The 24,052-nt window shown below is 39.6% G+C and overlaps 1 protein-coding gene across 4 annotated transcripts; it reads right to left on the bottom strand.

The window, feature by feature from the left end:
• Window positions 1-292: 292 nt before the first annotated feature.
• ATG4C (autophagy related 4C cysteine peptidase) lies at window positions 293-24,038 on the bottom strand. Of its 4 annotated transcripts, XM_079982153.1 has the most exons (12): window positions 23,868-24,037; window positions 23,169-23,233; window positions 20,184-20,314; window positions 17,971-18,054; window positions 16,601-16,834; window positions 15,268-15,598; window positions 12,816-12,886; window positions 10,620-10,756; window positions 8,892-8,970; window positions 8,082-8,158; window positions 4,889-5,008; window positions 293-1,392 (listed from the first exon to the last, which is right to left on the bottom strand). In XM_079982153.1, the coding sequence occupies exons 3-12, from the start codon at window positions 20,257-20,259 to the stop codon at window positions 1,222-1,224; spliced, it is 1,380 nt and encodes a 459-aa protein (XP_079838279.1). In that variant the 5' UTR covers window positions 20,260-20,314; window positions 23,169-23,233; window positions 23,868-24,037; the 3' UTR covers window positions 293-1,221. The 4 variants fall into 4 exon arrangements, with proteins under 4 accessions (XP_079838279.1, XP_079838278.1, XP_079838280.1 ...); XM_079982152.1 differs by lacking the exon at window positions 23,169-23,233 and having other exon boundaries at window positions 23,868-24,036; XM_079982154.1 differs by lacking the exons at window positions 293-1,392; window positions 4,889-5,008; window positions 23,169-23,233 and adding an exon at window positions 6,055-6,138 and having other exon boundaries at window positions 23,868-24,038.
• Between the last annotated feature and the right edge of the window lie 14 nt (window positions 24,039-24,052).

Genomic DNA, 24,052 nt, shown 5'->3' with positions numbered 1-24,052 from the left:
CATATAAGTTACCTTACATGTCCGGCTGCCTTTTAGTGGGTTGAATGAAGTTAATCACAGATACTCTGAATCAGGGATCCCCCAAAATATGTGGCGTCAATGTCAAAAAACTGATTTGAATAGGGAATGTTTAGATTACACTGTAAACCATAAAGAGAATGTAACTCTGGCACGTAATCTTCAATATTCTACCATATTTGAACTGAAACAATGATTTATTCCTTTACCAGCACATCATTTCATTATTCATCAAGTATCTAAGAAAATCATAAATTTACAAAGAGTGTTTAAAAAACAACAACACGTTGGCAAAATCTGAAACCTGAAGAATGCAACACATGTATTTTCAAGGGGAAATTGTTATCTTACTGTTCTCTGGAACTGCCACAGCAGGTAAGACTATGGGATGGCAAGCCTTGTGGACAAATCCAAATGTCTAGAGAATAAGTCAGCTGCTGAGGCCAGGCCAACGCCTTTATAGATGTTGGTGCTGCTTTCAGGGCAAGAAGGTATGCCAAGACTTCACACGCACCAAGACTACTGCTTCCCATCAAGCACAACGCAAACTGATAAACCACACCTAGATGTACACCTAGGAGCATACATCTGCTTCAGGTAGGGCCACCTCTTGCACCACTGTGGGTTTGCTATGAGAAGGGCTGTCCGAACGATAGTTAAAATATCCCAACTTGGTGCCACTTCATACATGAGATGGGATTTGGGGGGGGCGGGACTTGCTTCACCTTTCTGCTTCTCCCTCAGGCAATTCGGACAGGTAAAGTACAGTACATATTAGCCCATGTGTGAATCTTCAGCACCTAGAATTCACTGCTAGGAGGTGCAATGGCTTCACTTGAGCCACAGCTAGAAACTCAGCTCTGACTCCCCTGCCCTGAGAAATGTTGAGACTAACTATGCAAAGCAGGGTCTTCTTTGTTGTGGTGCCTAGAGTGTGGGATTCCCTTCCAAGAGGGGTTTTTTGTTCTTCCCCCACCTCCCCAACTTTTTGGGATTTAGAAAACGCATTGGTGGAACTGATCATCAGTAGCAGACCTGGATAATTGTATTGCTTTATCTTTCTGTAAATTGATGCTTTCGGTTAAGCTGGCTAACTGTTTTATCTGTTGTTTTTAATATTAAATGTTAAGCCACATTATTGATCCTAACAGGTGGAAAGATGGGGCATAAATATTTCAAATGAATAAATACAATAAAATGTCCTCACAGCAAGACAAAGTCCTCAGTACTAAAACATTTCAACTTTTTGTTTTCATCCTCAGAGAAAAGGGTTCTCTCTTCCAGGACTGGACTCATCAGAAAATCATAGTCTCTAGAATGCCCATTTACAAAGGTAAACAAAGGGTAGTTGTCCTTAGATGAGGATTTCAGTATCTACAATTAAACACAGGATCAGAGGAAAACATTGATTAGAAGACAAAAAACATTGCACTGCTCTTATTCCAACTATGTGTACATTGTCAACTGAGCATTCATTTTTAACACCAAGCAGAAAACACTGCACAAAGGGCATGCAAATCATCCCAAATAAATATTTTTCATGTCTGTGGCACACCTCCCAATGCCACATCTCCCCATCAGAAATGTGTGCACACTAGATCTGTACGTAGAACACCCATTTATTTGCATGGTAGAATTACACCCAAAGCGAAACAAATGATAAACAAATCATACCCAGTCAGCTCTCTCGTATAACATCTAAAACCTAGCAAGTTCAAAGCCAAGCTTCACACCAGCTCTTTGAACTGCTATAATTTTAATCAGCTAAATTACATATATGGTTACAGCACCATATTAAAAAGCCACATTAGTCTACAGATTAATCTACATGAGGGACTGGTCAAATCAGAAATTCAAAAATAGTTCTAATTGCACATTTAATCCAAAACCATTTTTTAAAATGTTTAAGCAGAATGAGGTATTAAACAACAACAGTCAGGAGCGGAAAAATCATGCTTGCAGTAAAATCAAATTCCACATTTTTTTACTGTGCTCTGCTGTTTTATCCCAGTTTAATTACATTGAACTGTTCTATCCCAGTTTAATTACATCCTTCTGATAGTATTGTGAAAGAGAAGGGCAAGGAGAACCAAGACATGATCTGTGGTGAGCAGAGGAGAGACAAAAAAGGAGGCTCACGTGAAAGGGGAACATTTTAGGAAGGTGGTACAGGGCAACAGATCTCAAGGGACAAGATAATTGGATACAACCTTTTATCATTTGGCTATTGGATCAATTCAGCCCACATCAGTAACAGAAGTTCACAGTATTCTGATGGCTGTTTGGTAGCCTGTGAAATTAGCTGGCAGGCCTTCCCCTCCTAATTGACAGGTGTCTTGCAACATGACAGCCACCACCACGACTAAGTAAAAGCGGCTCTCCACTTACTCAGTGTCTGATGAGTTTCTTCCCATTATAGATGAAAATATATGTGTTCACACACACACACACACACAATTTTGCAAGGATGATATACATTAGTCTAGTGGCTTCCTGCTAAATTTGTATGGAGGACACTAGATATAATAAACCATGATTCCCTAAATACTGACTGTTAAGGGAATGTAAGGAAACTCAGACCACAGAACTGTGGAAATGATTGCACTAATTTTTTACCCTTCTTAATCTTTGACACTCAAGACCTACAAAATTGAAATGTGATACAGGAGCTGTGAAGGGCATTGATAGGCTGAAACCCATTTACCAAATGAAAGCCCCCCTTGGTCTGCTTTTTCAGCTATCTTCAGAAATTGCCTATATATTTCTGAATTCACATTAAGCCATGAGCTAGAAACTTGCTTGAGATAGAAAAAAAGATTGTTATCAAATTTCACACCAAATTATCAGATTCTCACAAAATGAAATGGTATACGCATATACCTGAAAAAAATACAGCCATGACCATTTCAAAGGAGATGAAAGACTTTTAAAATATCTGGTTCTGCTTGAACAATTCCCCACTTAGGAAGACAATCACACAGAACTAGTATACCTCCCTGCTGATACAGGGGCTGGCTTCTAAGGTATGTAGTGCTTTCTTTTCAAAAGAATGATTTGGGAATTATTCCTGTAGAAGCATGCACATGAAAAATGATACAATGTAATCAGAATCAAAATGATGTTGATTCCCAAGAAAAGTAATTTTGATTGAGGCAGTCTTCTGTACAGAGAATTCTAATCTCCAGAATTCTTAAGAAGCAGTGCGGTGTATTTAGTGGCTACAAATGTGAGCTATGAGCCAAGAAGTCTAGTTCAAATGCAGTTTCTGTCATGAACCCTATAGCCTTGGGATGAGCCACTCTCTAAACCTTCCCCTCTCCAGAATGCCTCTTTACTTTCTAGGATTATTAAATCTGCAGCCTATTTTCTCTCTCTCTTCATGAAGGATGTGAGCAAAGCTTGGGCCTCCAACATCTATGAATTGTTCAGAAGGTAGATTCAATTATCAAGCAAAATAAAGAAACAAAAATGGCCAGAAGCAAACTATGGCTTACTCTGAATGAGCAGTGTGCTGCTGCCTGCTGGTCAATCGTGCCTGCTCCATCCTGCTAGGATCTCCAGGAGAAACAAACCACAAAGCTTGGCTTAACATTACATGCAAACTGAGCAGTGTGCACCAGCATGTCATTCATTCATGACAAGCCATGGTTTATTTCTGACCATGGCTCACTGCTAGATGCAAACAAGGCCAACGAGTCAATATGACATGGGTTCTTCCTAGATCCTTCCTTTTTATTTTTTCACTTTCACACTTCCACTTCACAATACCTAGCAGCTTTAACAGTGCAAATCAGAGTTCAGTGGGACTTGCACAGTATGCATAGGGCTGCACCCTAAGTGCTGTAAGAGTGGTACTAGGAAAGCCTTCTCCTATGCCACCTTTCAGACAAGAATTTGTTAAACCACCATAGTTTTAAATGTCTATCGTACTTTTGAGCAAGGCAACTATTTATGTCAGCTTGATGAAAACAAACAGATGAGTAGATGGGAGTGAGCACAAACAATTAAGAGAAAGTGGTGTGTGTTACTGTGCAAATATAGTGGCTGTTCCCTTTATATGTGTTAAATGTAACAATTTTATTTCCTTTTTCTTTGTTTATACCAGATGTAATAAACAACCATGTGTTTGCTTGTATCTAAGATGTGCTTACTTTCACAGTAAATTTAAAATGGTGCTAACACATAGTAATAATATTTTATCTGTAAATGTAACAAACATACTTACACTAACAAATAATAATGCACAATTTAGTTTGATTTAATATTTCCATTTAAAGTCATCCCCAAGGAATTGATTGCCTTTTAAAAGATTCTTTTTGTGTAGAAGATCATTCAGTGTCTGAAGCTTTCCGCATAAATATTTTCGTTTAAATGCTGCCACCTAGTGGGACAACCCTATATTTGGTCTTGATATAACTGAGAAGGGGGAAATTATCTCAGAGTTAATTTAACTTCTACAATACACATATGCATCCGTTGTAAGATCATTTACCCCATCTAATTCAGTTAAACTTAGTCAGTGATTCCCTCCCCCCCAAAAAAACTGCCTTTTAAGATGCAGATTATTTTTAAGAAAGGCCATTTTCCCTGGTGATAGGCATATCTGCTGAAAATACTCTTGTGTAAGTAGTTACTGAATCATCTACTTAAGATATTTCTTTATCTAGACTTTACAATTCAATTGTGCTGATGTAATGGGATCACAAAAGATTGCTGGTGGGCTTATATATTTGTCTTTGCCAGTACATATCAGTGGCTCAAGCCTTAATAATATATATTGAAGAGTTATATTTAAGATGTTCCAAAATAAAATAATATAAAAGTAAAGGACGACAAGGTGAAGTATCAGTTTCATCATGTGGATGCTTACCTTACTTATTTCTTCAGAAGCCCTTTCAAAGGCTTGCACATTTGGACAATATAACCCTATAGTGCAGCTAGGATCCATTTTTTTAAAAGACATCTTCTTTGGAGAAGGGCAGTGGAATGACTGTAATTATAAGTGGGGGAAAGATTTTTAAAATGCTTTAAAAGCACAAGAGAAAATGATTGATATAAGATACAATTACTTGTCCTGTTTCCGAATGATTCATAAAACATTTCCATGAAACTGACTGAGTTTTACCAGTTCAGTTAACAAAAAGAACTTTTACATGGTAAAAATGAAAGCTGCTAAAGTCAACTAAATGTTCAAAAAAATCCAAAAATTCCTATTTTTTTCAAGTAAAGTAATAAACCTATCATCTCCAACTGCAATGTGGAAAAACATGGGTGTTGCAAGAAAAGGAATTAGGCGTAATTTGCAGGTATTTTAAGACAGTGTTGTTTCTTCCTTATTTTTGGCACTTCTAAAGTAAGAAGCATGCTTTTCTCTGCACATTTGAATCTGCAAAGTGCAAATCATGAAGGATATTAAGTGACTGTTTCCAGCGGAGGAACTTTATAAAAAGAGAAGTTGACCATTTCATGACCCAACTGACTTTTTCAGGCAAGCACATGGGCTTTGCCTGCAAATAACCACAGGATCAGTCTCTTGCATTGCCAAGGAAGACTGGGAAAGAAAACTTACTGAAAACCTGGAGACCTACTGCCAGCATCTACTAGCAATAACAATTCCCTGGTAGCTGCTCTTGTCTCCCTATTGTTTTACAGAAATTTGCAAGGGCTTAGAAGAACTGGATGAAATCATTTTTCATTATACCTCCTTTCCACTGATGTGTCTTTTCCATTGCAATGCACTTTTTATTCGTGAGATTCCAATATAATAGATCTACTTTTCTTCAACACAGAGAAAAGTAACCTAGTAGAACATTTTATCCACTTTAGAAAAATAATTCTTATTTTTGAAATTCAGTGATATAATACATTAACCTGAAGTTTCCCAACAGACACACACACCAAAGGGGATGGCTCAGCAGCATTTGAAAAGCAGTGCATCACATCCAGAGTTTTATCTCAATGCTTAGAAAATACATTCTACATGCATAGAACAGCGGTCAGGCTCTTCCAAACAAATAGATTCTGTAGGTTGACTGCAGACTGGATTGATTTTCAACTTAGCCTGGACAGTTTATCAATTCTGAAAACATATGATATGGAGAAATCTAGCAGAACTGTTACCTACAATAAGAAAGCAATTTCTGTTAGTTTTTGACACCCCTAGACAAGGACAGATTATTATTACATGCACTCAACATTAAGGTTTGATCCACAATTCAGTTGTTAAACGAGTGCTTCTTGCAAGGTGAGACCACCCAAATCGGCATGTTCTTGTTATGCCACATATGTTCAGGTAGCCATTTTACCTCGGACATCAGAAAGAATCAGACACTGTTGTTATAAAAAAATGATTATTGAAGACCTGAGCAAACAGATATTACTTTAATAAGAAATCGTTTCCATAAACTATGGACAACTATAATTCACAGACATCTCTCTATTCCTTTCTCTCTCGACCTGCTGTAACCTAACTTCTCATTCCTTAACTTCTCATCTAGGACTGCTACCTGCTAAAAGCCTTTTAACAATACTGCAATGGATATATATGTGCAAATCTATTTTATTCACTACTAAATCTGAGGATTGCACACAAGCTAAAAAGTATTTGCACAATTTAATCCAGATGGAAAAATGCCTGAGCCTGAGTGGCAGCAGCTAAACTGGGCAGAATTAATGTAAACTGCTCAAGTGGGATGAGAGAAAAGGCCCTTTTGAGTAGATGAGCTGCGCAGACTCTAGGAGTGACTAGGATCTTCATCAGTGCTAGCTCAAAAGCTCTGATTCACACTGCAGCCAGTATTTTTTTCAACACAAAATGGGTGGGGCTGTTGTGTCCTGCCTGTTTGTGAGTTGCTCAAGCAGATTTCCAGTTTACCCCCTTGACAGAGGTCTGGAAACTTGCTTTAAAAAAATATGAAGAGGAGAACCTACTGCCCGCCAGATGTTGTTGGACTACAGTTCCCATCAACTCTAACCAAGCTGGCTGATGGAAACGGTGGAGTTCAGTATCTGGATGGCCACAGGTTCAACACTCCTGTGCTCCTGAGACCTGGGTTCCTGGGACGCAGACTAGCTGTAAATTGGGCCAGCTGCTGCTGGTAGCAAGTAGTGAAGCAATTTTTTGGGGGGGTGGGGTGCTTCTTTCTTTGTGCATCATGGTCCATGTTCAGCCTTTGTCATGGGAAAAGGTAAAAGTCTGGAGAAAAAGCAGATAGCACAGTGGAGTGCTACACACCTTCATTGTGGGATGCTGCCTTCCGTTGCATTCCAGTATCATAGGTTTGCATTGCAAGTCAACTTGGGTCAAGTAAAGGCATTCATAATCTCAGAACTATGTCCATCTACATGCTTTCAGCTCCGTAAACAGTCCCAGGGGCAAAGCAGAGGCACTGCACTCCCCAATGTTTTGTGTGTGGCCGCCATCTAAGTCATAGGAACTTAGGAAACTGTCGGGCCACTGGTCCATACATTTCAGTATTGTCTGCACTGACTGGCAGAGACTCGTCAAGATTCCAGGCAGGGAACATTCCCAGTCCTACCTGGAGATCCCAATGGTTGAATTTGGGCCCTTCTGCATGCCAAGCAGCTTCCTTGCCACAGAGATACAGCCCTTCCCCTAGTTCCAAGCCTGGGAAAGTCATGGGACCGCCCCCCCCACACACACACATGTGCAGCATCTAGTCTGAGCATAGAGCTGTTCATGTATGAACCACACACACACAACTGAGAGAACTCTCCTTCCCAAAGCAGTGACGCTGGACACTCAGCACTTGAAATTCCTGTAAGTGGGAGGGGAGTAACAAGGAGTGAGGTTATGCTACTCCTGTTGCAAAACTAGACTTTGGTTGTCTCAAAGCAAAAATCTGACACACAAACAAATTCAGAGGATATGTATTCCACTGTATACAAAACATCAGCAATGAATTTGGCTTGGGTCATTTTTTAGTTTATTCCTTTTTGTGATTCTATGTTGAAAGAAAGAAAGAAAGAAAGAGAAACGATCTAAGTAATTAGTGTTTGGTTCATATATGAAGCAAAGAGTGCTGGCTCTTTATCCATCCTACCTCGAGGGGGAAATCCTTTACGCTGACATCTACAAAAGACTGGCAGTAATGAGGATCCATGTAAATCAAACTGTCATCTACAAGGACAAAACAAAAGACAAGTAATTCAAAAAACACCTTATTATTACACTGCTTACAATCCAATTTCTATGCAGAACCATGGGGGGAAAGACACCCCCAGCAAGTAACTGCCTGCCAGGCTGATATTCATTGACTGAAGCGTAGGTTTTTGCAGGACAGATTAACTTTTGCATAATCAAATATGCTTGTAGAAGCAGAATTTTGATAAAGTGATGAGACTGTCATTTAATTTTTGGAGATAAAATTAGTTTTACAAACACACAATTATATTCCAGGAGTTTGCATATGAAAAATGCATTGTACTCCCTCATCATGACAGGAAGAACATATTTGCTTGTCATTTGGTCATCAACCTGTACCATTCAAACTACTAAAGGGTAAATATATAACCAAGATCTGCCAGGTAGTAAGCAGTGAAAGGCTCAGAGAGTTTGATGAAACAAATAAATTATGCCTTGTTTGTGCAACAAAGAAAATTAAATGTACATTTTACAGAATCCAATTACCATATAGGGCAAATGACAAATGACTGGACTTTGGTGAGTCTGATTAATAAAGTACTCATTTTGCTATTTTAATCATTCCACTTCCCAGGGGGTTTCTATTAACTCCAAAGCTTGGCGGGTGGGAGGGGGTGGGGAGGAGAGAAGAGAAGAGAAGAGAAGAGAAGAGAAGAGAAGAGAAGAGGTATACCACACTGAAAAAGACATACCTTATTAAAATACTAACCTTGAAATCCAGCAAAGTAATATGACTGCTTAGGTTTGCCACCAATAATACCAATGCAGTATTCAAGACTCAAAATCCCCTGTCATCACAATAAATAAATGGGGCGGGGGAGAGAGGCAGGATTACCACACAGTAGACTTAATTCCATGCTGGCTAATTTTGTTCAGTACAAGCTGCTTACAAGAGGAAAGCAGAGCTGTATCATTTACCTAAGAATGGCATTCAGAGAAAGTGTGAGGCAGAGGTGAACTGAGCAACCTGTGGGCTGCCTGAATCCCTTGGCCTGGCAGTCCCTGGCATCTCTGGTCACTCTGCCCCTTCCATCTCAAAGTATTCTGCTGGGAAGCAGAAGGCTACAAAAGGGTTGATCTGCTTGGACTGCACTTACCAAAGGCATCCTCGCCGCCCCAGGGAGGAAGTGGCCTCCTCCCCACCTTGGCACAGAGAAAGCACAGCACTTTGGGGCTGCAGGAAGCATGGATAATCCATTCCAGAATAATAACAGCAATGGCGAAAACACCTAGGCACTGAGCCACAATGGGGAGGGAAGGAGCTAACAAGCCTGGCACTCGGGGTGAGTTTGAGACTAAGGAGCATTTGAGAGAGCGATGTTAAGCCTGCTGTGGGATAAAGAATCTAAAGGTCCACATTTCAAAGGACTGCATGCTGATGTGCCTGACAAAACCTGTGCAGGTTCCCTGGCGTCTACAACTACTTGGACAAGAAAAATCAAACCCATCCTCTTTTTCATTCAACTATTGCAATCCATTGTGTGTCCATGTACATATGTCCTTCCAGACATTGACAAGAAAGCAAATGAGAAGGAAATCCTAACTTTAAAACCTTCACACTTGGAGCTGGCTAAACAAATAGCTGCCATATTGTCATTTTATTTCATTTAGCACAGCCTCTGAACCGCTGACTTTGTTGAAAATAGAAGCAGGGCTGGTCCCCCCTTTTCTTCCCTTTAGGCACAGCTTCCATTAATTCAGAAGAGCATTTTTACAGGCCCAGGTAAAACATTTCCACGGAGGGAGGACCAGAAGTGTATAAAAAAGGCAAGGGGATAGGACAATTTCCAAACGGAGAGATTACAATGAACCGTCTACAGTACAACAGCCAATGTGGGTAAAACAGGGTGCAGCAGCAGATGTTATACCACCCTGTGTCTGAACATGCTTATTAATTTTGATATCCGAGTGCTTTACGGAAAAGGAGGATCACAAGAGCATAGACTGAAGGTCTGGCACACTATTGCTGATATTTGAGATAGTCATCTTTAGGGCTTCCATGACAGTCTTAAATTGATTATTAGCACCACTGAGACAGAAAACGGATACTGTTAATGTAAATGCCACTAATCAGCTGCTTAAGTGTGGGGAACAGATGAAGATCCTAGGTAACATTTTAAAATCAAGGATGCATGGGGGTGCTCACTGAATGAACCACCAATACAGGTGAAATCAGATCAGTCTTTATCCTGAATTACTGCATCAGCAAGACAGCCATTTAGGGACTGGAATAGTTATAACTGGTTTAACATTGAATATCCTAGCCCTGCAATTATGTCTGCATACTGAAATTTCAAATTTCTGAAGTCAAACTTTATGATCTACTACCGTAAAAATCATAAATACTTTTAATAGATTGAAGATTTCCATCCTTAACTGTCTTTTTATACCATCTAGTGTTACTTTCTGAAAAGTGACACTGAAACTCGTTTCATACCTTCACAAACTCTAGGTATTCCATGTTGGTTCTTTCTCCTCCCAGCCTCACGGGAATTAATATGATGACAGATTTGGCATCCGATTTTTCAGAATCCGCGAAAGAGCACTGCATATCGATAACATCGGACTTGTAAACTGGAATGAGGCAACATGAAATGTAAGGGAGATTTTTAAAAACGCATTTGCAAACACATGCTGAATAAGCCAAACAAAACCAAATACACACTGAATAAACCAACCAAAAAACAAGGTATGTTGATTCTAAGGGGGATAGGAGGGAACTGGCACTGTTTGGCCCTCCTCGTGGATTCTTGTATCCTCCCACTGAGGGCCAGAAACACAAGTGTGTGAGTGTGCATGCCTAAGGGCAGAAACCAGAGATGCCACAAGCCCTGCGCTGCACGAAGCCCAACTGCTGTAACATGAACTGATGGGACTGGTGCTTCTTGGCTCACTAGTCATGAATAGGTTTCCACTGCTGTGTCAATATAGCGTGAAGTCCACCCATGTGCTGCACCAAGAGCATCTTGGAGTCCAACTGAAAGCAGCACTTTGCTGATTTACAGCATATCTATTCAGTAGTGTGTTGCATTGAATTCAGCGGGGTTCACTCCCAGGCAAATGGGGTTAGGCTCGCCATCTCTCCCTCCTAGGCCACACCGATGCAGATATGTCAATGCCAGGGATTTCCAGAGGGCTCTGCTAGTCTGCTGGAGCATAAACAGCAATTTGTCTTGTGGCAGCTTCAAGACAACCACACTGTATTATGGCATAGTCATGAAACCTGATGCCGTAATTAAATCTGCAAGAACTTTTGCTAAGAAAGCAAGCAGTTGAGCCTAGGCAAACCATAGGCATACCTGGTTTGGACATGTCCCACAGACCTTCTAGCTGCTGCTAACATTGTCCTGCTCCAGGGGTGGAAGGTGCATGGAAGAGAGGGCTATTCAAGGCTACTAGCCAGGCTGACTATGCTCTTACCTCCAGAGCTGGAGGTAGCAACGCTTCTGAAGACCAGTTGCTGGAAACCATGGGAAGAAAGAGTGTTGCCCTTGTGCTCCGTTCCACGCCCTGGCTTCTCACAGGCATCTAGTTGGCCACTGTGAGAACAGGATGCTGGAGCAGATGGGCCACTGGCCTGATCCAGAGGGCTATTCTCATGCTCTTACAGCCTGGGTATATCACAGCTTTGGGGCAATCACTCACAGCAGCATCTCTACCAGAAGCCTAGTGCTACGCATCTCCCTCTGGGACTCCAGCAAAAGCATTAGTATCCAACCTCGCCTGGAAGCAGCACATACATAACCAGAGCATTTATGCTGCTTTCGTCCAATAAGGAAACTGCGATTGTGTTTGCTTTATTGCCTGCCTGATATATTTGAGTATTCAATGCAAAGTGAAAACATTCATTATTACTCCAGGGCAGAAGGAAATTAATTTTTTGCATTGATCTAATAGCACAGGAGAGAGAAGATGGCTTTCTTAAACTATACTTTTAATTACTCAGATTTTTTTTTTTTCCGTAGAGAAAAAGAATTAATATATCACTTAAAATGGTTTGTGCATGTTGGGAAAGAAGAATGAGTCCAAAACACTGAGTCAGTAAGTTCAGAGGACCTGCTCACGACAGATGTTACAGAAGTGCACAATCCTCTGGTCGTATTAGAAAAGAAAAGGCTTCCATATTTCAGCATTAGAAAATGTTACTCAAACAAACATTTAAGAGTCGGTGGAGCAACACTGATCCCCAGGAATTCAGTAATTATCATTTGTGATTTACCCTGCACCAACAATATACAATAACAACGTAGAGTGAAACAACAAGAAGCTTTTTGCCCTATGGAGCTTACAATCTAACCCAAATGCTTAATATTAACCTTATTTATATATGAAGTTTTGCAATGTGTAACTTTATTTGTAAAGCTTTTGATCCAGAAGAATGTCAGTGGGGTTTTGTTTGCATTGTGGGACCTCCCCACCCAAGAAAAAAAAATCTGGTTAAGAATAAGTAGGTTCTCTGGAATGTTGAGACAGGAAGCTATCATGAGGAGTACAAATTGAAATGTTCCTATCCATTTGCAAAATGGATCAAACTCTATGTTTGGATCAAACTCTTATGTTTTTAGCATCACAAAGAAATGTAAGATTTAACGCTAGCATTGGTCAAGAATACTGCACAATATACCCCCCTTACCTGTACAATCTTGAGCAACGTAGACAGTTATTCCTTGTAACTCAGGGTCTTTTGACTCTTCAACAGCTTTTCTAAATACAAACAGGCTTACTTTAGGTTCACAATGCACAGAATTAATGTGCAGAATCATAACCATAGAGTTGGAAGCAATCCCAAGGATCATCTAGTCCAACCCCCTTCAGTGAAATAATCTCAACACACGGTCCCTCATCCAATTTGAAACCCCACCGAACCCTGTTTAGCTTTGCAAATGTGCCAACAGTTTTGTTAGGACACAGTCCTCAAATCACCTACTCTGGAGAAATAGACTAGGCAGGAGCGCTGAAAAACACAGCCTTAATCTGCCACAAAGATGAACTACAAGTGTAATTCGCAGACTGCAAAACGTGGCAAGCAAGGAAAACAAAAGCAATTTAAAAACAAGCATCATAAGACAATGCCAGTCTGTTTTTCATTATGCTTACTTCCAATTAGCAGATAGCTAATTCACCAAGTTGAAACTGTTTTAGTATACAATGGTACCTCAGGTTAAGTACTTAATTCATTCCGGAGATCCGTACTTAACCTGAAACTGTTCTTAACCTGAAGCACCACTTTAGCTAATGGGGCCTCCTGCTGCTGCTGTGCCGCCGCTGCACGATTTCTGTTCTCAACCTGAAGCAAAGTTCTTAACCCGAGGTACTATTTCGGGGTTAGAGGAGTCTGTAACCTGAAGTGTATGTAACCTGAAGCGTATGTAACCCAAGGTACCACTGTAGCTTGCTTTACTAAAGAAGAAATGCTGAAAAATCTGAGTTAGGGAAACTGCACACATCTATGTTGAAATGCGTGAAGAAAGCCAATTGCCCACTATAATGTGCCAACATGTCACAAACCTGTTATGATACAGAGTACACACAGTGGAAATATGCCATCAGTCATAACCAACCACATATACATGTGGTAAAATAGATTTGGGAGCATGTTATGGGACACAAAGACATAATGGGTTGTCCCCCCACAGGATCTGGCCGAGGGTTTCTGCTGGTGAAAGAGGGCAAAGGCTTTTCTTCACCCTTTATCCTGATTTTCCCCTTGTCCCCGAATCTTCCACCATCACATCCCATACTGTTCCGGAGGGTCCATCAACCCTCTGCAAAAGCTTTTCCAGGAGCACAAGGGCTGTACATCATTACTAGACTGGATCCAACCCAGTCTGTATATATAATCATTGTATGACCTTAGCTCCAAAGTTAAATGCACAAACCTGTTTACCCAGAAGTAAGGCCCACCAGTTTCAGTAGGAAATACTCCCATGCAAGTATGTATACTGTTATTGCCCCCAAAGGTTAGCTACTCATGGCCTCAGAGCATTCTGAAGAACAATCAGCTCCAAGTTGTATGAGGGATCCAAGTGGGTGGGGAAGGGGTGTACTATGAATAGATAAGGTGGCTATGCAATGGATAAATTTCTGGTGGTATTGGTTTACAGAAAATATTCAAGTTGAACATGAAAACCTTAGAAGCTTCCTTTTTGAAAAGTGTAACGTGAAATTCTAGGAAAATATTAGTAAGTTTTCCGTGTCAATTCCAATTATTTATCTCTGCAAATTCAACTGGATACATAAATAACCTTCACCTCTCAAGACACTGCATTATTTCCCAGTAGTCTCATTCAAGGTGAATATTCTTGCTATACAAGCAGCACGTGACTCCTGCATCTATATAAATGTAAAAATTTACATCTGCACTTTGGCCTCTTGTGCTTAGAAAGTTTAATGATTCAATTTATGACCATATTGGGACCCACCTAGAACATAAGACTATAAAAATACAAAATCAATGGTGTCCAAAAAAATGGCACATAAAGGCACCCTGTACTGAGAAATCTGACTTTCAGCTTTTTTCTTTTTTTCAATCTACGCTGAATGTCACAGACCCTTTACTTTTACTATTATGTAATTATAATATTAATAGTCCCATACACTTACAATTTCAAAAGAATTTGATGTGTGCAAAGAAATGCTGAAAACATCAATTTTAAACTCTGACAGTTCATTACGCTATCAGTACATTACAGCCCCCAGGTTACAGTATTAAAAAAAAGAAGTAGTAGTCTATAATGTTATGCATGTTCCAAGGTTAAAAGAGTTGTTGGTTTTTAGAACATTTCATTCAAGATACCCTACGAAAAGTCTAGGTTTGGAACAAATCTTTGTAGTCTAGAATAATCCAACGGAAATGTTTCAGAAATAAAAGAAACTTTGAACAGAGACCATTCTTGAAATATTCACTACTCCTTCCTTTTCTTCTTTCTGGAACACATCCTATGAATTTGAATCACTAATGACAAGAATATATAGCTAAAGCTTTAATTGTTACTTTCTAATTAGCTGAAAATCTCAAGACAGTGCTAAAATGAGCTCTCCCTCCATTGGACACATTAGTGAAAGACAATTTAGTTTGTTTTTACCTCAAAAGGTGTGCTACAACAGCTGGTCCATACCAATCTCCAGCTATTTTCCCAGACTTGTTTCCATATTCTGTTAGGCGATGCAAGCCAAAATTTGCAAGTGGAGAATCGCCAAACCACGATATTATTTTTCGATGAAAGTGTTCATCCCTCCTTTCTCTGTTCCCCCAGTTCCCCCCTGGGGCTTGCTTGTGGTGGCTTGACTGGCTCCTGAATTCTTTCTCTCCTGTACGTGATGCTTCGAGGGATGCAGTGAGCTTTTTTACTGTGTGACTTGTCCATGATTCAGAGTCTGAATTTTCAATGACAAATGCATCTGGCCACGTCCAGTCTGTGACAGACACAGCATATAGTTAATGGTTTGCCTGCTAGTAAACAATCTAAAGAATTTTTATTCGTTTTAAACTACCTGGTGGAAATTTAAAGACGCTTAAAGTTGTCTGTTCTCTACACTAAAGAACAGAGAGTTAGCATCAGCCAGACTATCCCAGAGTTTCCGAATAAAAGTACAACAACACTGATTTTATAACAGTTCCACCACAACTTTTCACACAGAACAGGATTAAGGGGCATCGATGAATTAAGAAATGTCATTGAATTACACCAAACTTAACTGCTAACTTTTTCAATTGAATTGTTTTTCATTTTTCCAAGAATTAAACATGGTTTCCAAGAAGTTAGAATAAATTAATTTGTATTTAAAATTATTAAATGTCCTCAAGCAATTTCCTCAAAATGATTTTACAACTAAGTTGTGAAACTCATTGCCACAAGATATTGCCTTAGTGAGATTTAGGAACAGGCTACATCCTCTCAAATGCTAAATAAGAAACAAAAGTCAAGGTATCTTTGGGGTAAAAAACATTAGAAGACAACATATTTTTGGGGAAGAAAACATATACATCCATGCTTGCCAAACACAGGCATTAGAAAGTTGCATCCATTTTGGAAAAGGATTGCATAATTATGGTTTCTACAGAGTTTCACAACACCCACCAATACATCCCCCACACTGTTCTTTAAAAATCATTCAGAATAAAAACCAAATAAGCATTGCATGTAACTACCGAATTTGAAAGGCTAACACTCAGGATAGCTCAGTAGGTAGAACATGAGAATATTAATCTCAGGGCTGTGGGTTTGAGCCCCACGATGGGCAATAAATTAGCATTGCAGGAGTTTGGGCTAGAAGACCCTTGTGGTCTCTTCAAACTCTACAATTCTAACACACTTCATTCTCATAAGCACACATGGCCTAATTCCTTTGGTTATCTATTCCCTCAAATCAAAAACTAAAAGTTAACTGAATAGGTCAAAAATCTGGTGAACTTGCCTCTACCAAGAAAGTGAAGAATAAGTCCTTGTGCTAGAAGCATCTGGCCAGTCCTCAGGGTACAGCCCCAGCCACAGTCTGTTGTTAAAGCTGAGCCCTTGATTTGAGGAAATTCTTCTCTGTATGTCAGCCATATTCTGGAAATAAAATCTTTACGGAACTCTTCCACGTTTCTTGAAATCCCTTCATCTGTTATATCATAATTTGACCCATTTGGTGACGTGTCACTTGACTCTATAAGAGAGAGACATAACAAGCTTCTTTAAAAAAAAAAGTTTACTAGTACTTGTTTTAAATAAGTGACCAACTGCAAAATCTTGTACAGTTTATCAGAACTGTGAACAGTACAAAGCCCACTATGAGAAATCTCTACAAAATAATAAAACAAAAATAGTAACTTGAGCTTACAGGTATTTGCCATAGGGAATGAATATACAGCTAGAGCAGGGGTCAGCAAAGTTTACCTCGACTGGGCTGGTTCACTCCAGCGGAGATCCCTCTTTGGGCTGGATCACATGCGCGTGGCCACGATTTCTGGTGTCTGCACCTGCACAGACGCGATTTCCGGCACCGCGCAAGTGAGTCCCTGCGCCACACTGCGCTGGTTTAGCACAGTGCACAGGGACTCGCCGAGTGGGCGGCTCGGTTTGGGGCAGCTCGTGGGCCGGTTAAATGACCCCCGTGGGCCGCTTGTGGCCCACAGCCCTTGGGTTGCCTACCCCTGAGCTAGAGGCTTCACTCCATAAAAAGTAAAGGTAAAGCCAGTGTCTTCAGGTCAGAATATTTAAAGGAAATGTGGGAGAAAAAATTATATAAAAATCAGAAGGCAAACAGAAACAGTTGCCAGTTTGGATTGGTTTTTGTTATATCATTCTTCCATATTATAGAAACAATTATCTTGCATACAACTTTTGCAGAAAGGAAAACCGAAGAAAATACGGTAACTGACATTAAGGCAGGGCTGTAATTGACATATAAGCACAATTGTTGCCTAGACACAAATGAATTGGCACAGGATTTTACAAAGCCCTGTTTGCCCAGTCTGCACATGCTCACAAGCCACTATAAAGAATTTGAGGCCTATGCATGCCTCACCCAACCCTCCAACTGCACTCATCAAGGTCCTTAACAAAGTAGAGAGGATCTGAGAGGTATATGCTGGCTTCACACAGATTGTGTTAGTAGCTGTCTGTACAACTTTGGGTGTATTGGAAGTAAGGGAACAGAGCTTTAATATGTCCTATGAAGATCCTTCACGTATGGAATGTAAGACTTTTCCAGCAGCCACTTATTGCAGGTGGGAAACAGTAATATATATGCATCAATGTCCATTTGGACTGAAGAGCAAGTTACATGCTTGCAGCACATACCCTCAGTCTTGAAATGATAGCATTTTCCCAGCAAAAAGACAGGAGAATTTCTGCTAAAGTAAGTTTTTGTTTTCAACACCCAGCCTATAAAGAAGAAGAAAAGCAAAGTAAGACATTTAGAAATGATCTCCAGGCCAACTTTAATGAAGTTCACAGAAAGCAAGGAAGAAAATGAGCAGTCTCAGCTTTTATTAAAAACAAGTTCCTCTGCTTTGTACAACATAAATAGGGTTTAGGTTATTCCTATGTTAAATTTGTTAAATAGTTTATGTTGATGTCTGCACTTTAAAAAAAAAGCATACATAGAAAGTTTCACTTTCCAAGCAGCAGTAACAATTAGTGGAAACACAGTATTGAGAAATAAATCCAATCTATATAAATGTTTCAAATAAATAAACAAGCATTTACACAAAATTTCTATCCAGCCCATATCATCCCTCTGAAAGGCAACACTCAAAGCAATCAAATACAAAAACATATTCAGTCCTCAACATGGTTGTGGGAACTTGTGGGCAGGGGGTGCTCACCCTGACTCAGCCCTGATCCGCTCCTCACATAGAGGAAGGAAAGGCTAAACGAGGATGAAAAACAGCTAGATTGAAGGCTAAAAGCACATTAAAAATAGGGACCAGAAATCCAGGGCAAACAATAAAAATTAAACAGCAACAGAATTAAAGACTGGTTTTGTTTTTTAAAAAAAGTCTTCAAATAGTTATGTCTTTTGAGTTTCTCTTTACTGAGAGCAGAAACCTGACAAAAACCTAGTAGGATCTTTCAAGCTTTCTTTAAGCTTTAATTGTTAGGAACTACAAAACAACAGTTGCTCTTTTGGTTATTTCTGCAGAAAGTTTCATAAATATTTTCTTTTCTCAAGCTATCCTCTTCTTCCCCCTTTTTAGCATCTTCCTCGTGGACTATGATACCAGAATAGATTTGTATCTGTCATGGATATCTGATTACATGGAATTCACAGAATGGGGAAATACACTGATTTATCCCCAGCTATTGCTGACTATGTAAGTGCAAGTGGTTCTTTTAAAAGTGATATAGGAGTAGGTGTCCAAAGAGGTGCAGAAATTTCTGGAAGGAAAAATTTGTCAACTAATGGCGAAGTAACACAGCCACTTTCTTAAACATGGCTATGGCAGTTTCATACGTCATCAACCTCCCAACCTGCAAGATGACAAGCAGGTCTATCTACAGATGCCCTCCAAGGGAAAGGCTGGGTTTCACAAGCTAAATCATCAGTCTTCAGCTGGGACCCATCACCAAGTCATGGCCTGATTTAAGACAGGTCATACTACCACCATACAAATATATGGTAAAAAAAAACTAAGAAATTTTTTCCCATGTACATATTTGGGTTGAAAGTGGGTACTGGGTCTGAAAAGGTTGAAGACTACTCACCTAAACTATGTTTTAACCATACAGTTGAGAATTTAATTAAGGACAAAGCAACAATATTTCATTAGCACTAAACATACCCTAATTGCTATCTCACTGGCTTGTTTCAGACACAGTACTAAACTGTGGTTCATGCATTTCCTCCTCTGACACTCCCACAATGAGATCAAAAGCTCTCTTTTCAATCGATGGCAGTCTAGCCAAACCCGACACTGTGGTTAAACTTTATCTATGGTTTATGAAAACAAGCCAACTTCATAAACCATGGCTTAACCATGAGCCCGGCCTTGGCTGGGGAGGGCAGGGTATAAATAAATATTATTATTATTATTATTATTATTATTATTATTATTATTATTATTAACAATAATAATAAAGCTGGCTTGTTTCCATAAACCATAGGTAAAATAGTTTGCTTTGGACATAATGCTAAAAAAGGTTAGCTAAAAATAGAAATGAATGCTTCTGATCTCCTTTTTGCAGTTGCACTGAGAGAGGAGAGATGGGGAGGAAGTTGACAAACCCAAGTCTCATTCACATAATACGAAATGGCTTAGCATTACATCCGAATGAGTCGACTGGGCCTCAGAGTTCAAAAAACGACTCATGCTCTCTCTTGTGCAAATTCCCACTTCCTTCCCTTGTAGTATTAGCTTTACATCTGCACCAGCACTAACAACAGTTAACATTAACTGGGAACAGCAAACCAGCTTCAGTCATTTGAGACAATGCACAATCCATTTTCAAAGATGAGGTTGCATTCTTCCATTAATTGTTTTAAGCAATGCAATTTATCGCGTTTCACTTACTGTATTTCATATTATGCCATGCAGACATAAACTTTGATTTTATTTTCTCTACTTCATCTGTCCCTGTGGCCTCCATGTTCAGATTCAAGAGGAAAAGCCATCACTGTCTCAAAAGACACTAATCTGTGCTACTGCAAAAGGAAAAGGAATAAACACATCCATGAACACTCAGGGCATAGCTAAGCATGCTTGTGTTATTAGGTGGTTGAACATATTGTGACTAGGAAGAGCAATAAAATCTCAGAAGCCTCCACTTGCAGAGAGAAAAGCAATTGTAACTTCTATGAATAAATAATAAAAACATTTTATTCCAAATATACAACAGTAAAATTATCATCCAACGCTAAATAAAACATAATGTCCTCCAAATGCTCTCTATTTCACAGTAAACTGTCCTGTGTACATAGACTACATTGGTGTACATCTGAGAACACCTAAACACTAATTGGAAGACAGAGAAAAATATTTGAATTGCTGCAAAAGGGACACAGTTTTATATTATGTCTATTCTGTTCAGAAGCAGGACTCTGGGCTCATGAATATTAATGCTCTATTTAAGAGAGTTGGGTTCTATCCCAGTCCAAAATGTATTAAAAGGGAAGAAATCTGGGTTGCAAACAAAAAGAGGAGTATGCTTAAAAATAAATTACCAAAACCAAGCCTCCTGTAATATGTTAGATTATTCTTGCAAAAGAGCTACTTTAAAAATTCACTAGAAAATTTATACGTTGCATGGCTTTCAATTATAAAACGAAGAATACAAGTAAAGGTCAGGTGTGTTGGCTCATTAAAAAAAAAATCAAAATCTGTATTAAGGCAATACCTTTAACAGGCTAACCAAAATGTCACCAAATACTGTGCCAAGTCAAGCCATATGTTATTGGATTTTGATGTAAGATTACCATGAAAACATTTAACAGAACTAAACAGGTATTTCAATTACATTATGTATAGTGGCCTTACATTATACATTCTATATCATTGTGGGTGATTTAAAAAATATATTTTTAATAATATGTTTTCTGGGTGTACTGTATTGACATTAATGAGAAAGGAAGAAAAACACCAAAGAATGGAGGCAGTGAGAGCTGCCATTCATACATGCTTTCTGTTAGTTGAAAAAGCATGAAATGAGTTTTAATTAAGGAAATCTTACTCCAAATTTATTGGGGAATTGTCTGTAGTGTGCTGTTTAAATAATTTCAATGGCTTGTATATGGTTCACATTGTTTGTTATTATATCATGACCATGATACGTCAGGTTTCTATTTGCTTGTTCACAGACTATATTAATTTATTCCTTTGACTTTGTCTTTTTGCTGCTACTAATGGTATTGCTGTGATATGGATTTTGGATGGATATGGATGGAGGAACTATTGTTGAGTGTTAACCTTCCTTTCTACTTCTGTAAATATTTGCATTGGAAAACAGCTAAGCAAACAAAGCAAGGTTAGCAAAGCAAGAATTTCTTCACAATATGAGTACTTAATTTTGAACAGACATCTCATTACATAAACAATGCTGCATGGAGATAAGTGTACCAGTAGTGTAACTTCAGAAAGAAGGGATAAGTTTGCATATGCTCCATCAGATTTTATTGTCAGCGTAAATGGCTGAAGAATAGCAGTTTCTGGGGGGCTGATTTCTTTCATTGCCTTTTTAAGATCAAGGGCATTCGTAAAGCTAAAATTTATCTGCAAGTCTGCAGCTCTGAAAGTTTTCTCTGGCTATTTCAGGGATAAAATAAGCCCAAGCACCTATCAAGGGTCACCAATATGGTGCCCTCCAGATGTTAAGAATAATAACAACAACAATTTTATTATTTATACCCCTGTTGTCAGCCCCAAGCATGGCCAATGGTCTGGAATGATGGGATTTTGAATCCAACAACATCTAGAGGGCATTACATTAACTAGCCCTGCCCTAGTTGAATCTCAAAGAACACTATTTTTATTTCTTATGCAACAAGAAGCTATCAATCCAAAGCATTCTTTGAAAACTTCCCATATGGAACATACAAAATATAAATTATTGAGACAACATAGGAAACTGTATTAGAGTTTATTCAATTGCCATACTAATGACAATCAGCATGATTCTAAATTCATTTGGGTGGTTTTGTGCATAATGTTTCCAACTCTTCAAACAATGTTTTGGAGAATTGGAAACAAGCCTGTAGTGGCTAACAATGGAACGCTTCCCTCTTTTCAGCAAGAAAGTGAAGCAAGAGTTTCCTTAGTGCCTGGGCATCATGTATGATACAGCAGCCAAACCCGCAACTCCTTGCAGCTCTTTTGAGCTCCAGATTTGAAGCTAGGGAGGGCACAAAAAGACAGTCCTTGACTATGTGCAGGGGCGCAGGGTGAAGTAAGTGACAAGGAAAGAGGAAGGGTCCTTAAAACCACAGTTTTAGCTTGGCTACTAGGGCTAGCCAAAAATTGTAAACTTATTTTTATTTAGATACCAGAAAACCCAAAGCTGCTTCCAAGACTGTTTGAAAGCACTGGATCATTTGCAGGCTAAGATCATGGAGAATAAGGAGAAAGCTTAGAGGACAGGGGCTTCCCTTGGGGAATTAATGTGTGTGTTAAGGAGAAATATTGGGGCTAGATGTAGAAGGGAAAGACTCAGGATAAATGCCAGAGAAATAAGTAAGTGTGTTTGGTATTGTTTTTATCTATATTTCTACAGATCAGAAGAAAAAAAAGTACAAAAGGGTGTGCAATGCTGGTCTGATGGGGATGCCTATATTAAGCAGGACAAATTTCTCCTGAGGTAACTTTAACCAATTTAGATTTTTCTGAAGACAAGAGGTTATTTTCACCTCATACTGCCCTGAGCCATTAGTAAATAAATAAATTGATACCTTTAGCAGCAGATGAAAAAGAGCAGACTGTCCTAAATGGGGTTGGCAGACATTCACACTGTTTCTTTTAGACAGCTGTTTAAAAAACCACTAAGTTCACAATCCTGCACCCACATACCTGGAAGTAACACCCACTGAACTCCATGCGACTTCCTCATGTGCCAACATGCACAGGGCTGCAGCCTAAGTATCAATAAGCAACCAAACTGAATGGGATTTTATTACTTATAGGGTGGCATACAAATGTCATACATAACGTAAAGTTGCTTGGGTGGCTTAGAGTAAATAAGTAAAAACAAACGAAGGAACAAACCCTGAAATGCTAAGTTCTCTACACAGCTGTAGCCTGAAACGCCTCGTTTCGACAGATGTCAGACCAAAATGGTCATCTGTGGCATCTCAGCACCCAGATGGAGGAACTGAGGGAGGTCCTTGGCTTGCAGGTGGCAGAAGATAAATCTGCGAGCGGAAACCTAATTCAGGGACGTGCCTTTTTTGCCACGACCCAAGATGTGCCCTTATTGCAAAACCTCCAGATAAAGGACAAAAAGCAGAGACCGTTATTTCCCAAAATCACTGGGTAATATAGGAAGAGATGGCTGTGTATGTCTCTCAACGTCCCATTAAAGAAATCCCCTCCTTCTTCAACAAGACAAGGCTGCTCCCCGTCCGTTCCCAAGCCCCAAAGGATTTCCAGAGGAACCCGCAAGACACATCAGGGTCCCCCTGCCTTGAAATGCTTGTCCGCCCACTGAAAGCGGCCCCGAGGAACCCGAAGTCCTCATTTCCCCAACCCGACCCCAAAGTTCGCGCTCACCGAGGACGCCGGAGTCACAAGGAGGCGAGAAAGGGGAGGGGGAAGGCCCTCCTGTTTTAAAACACTTTTTCTTTTTTTAAAAACTTTCCGATCTTCACCACGGACTCTTTTGACCCACTCCGGCTACCATAAGCGCCAATCGGCGCCGTTACGAATCCCCCAGTGGCGCCGCTTCCGGGACTGAA

This window comes from Podarcis cretensis (assembly GCF_951804945.1).
Source record: "Podarcis cretensis genome assembly, chromosome: 6".
Taxonomy (NCBI): Eukaryota; Metazoa; Chordata; class Lepidosauria; order Squamata; family Lacertidae; genus Podarcis; species Podarcis cretensis.
The sequence above is the reverse complement of the archived record's forward strand: the minus strand, read 5'-3'. Positions and strand labels throughout refer to the sequence as shown.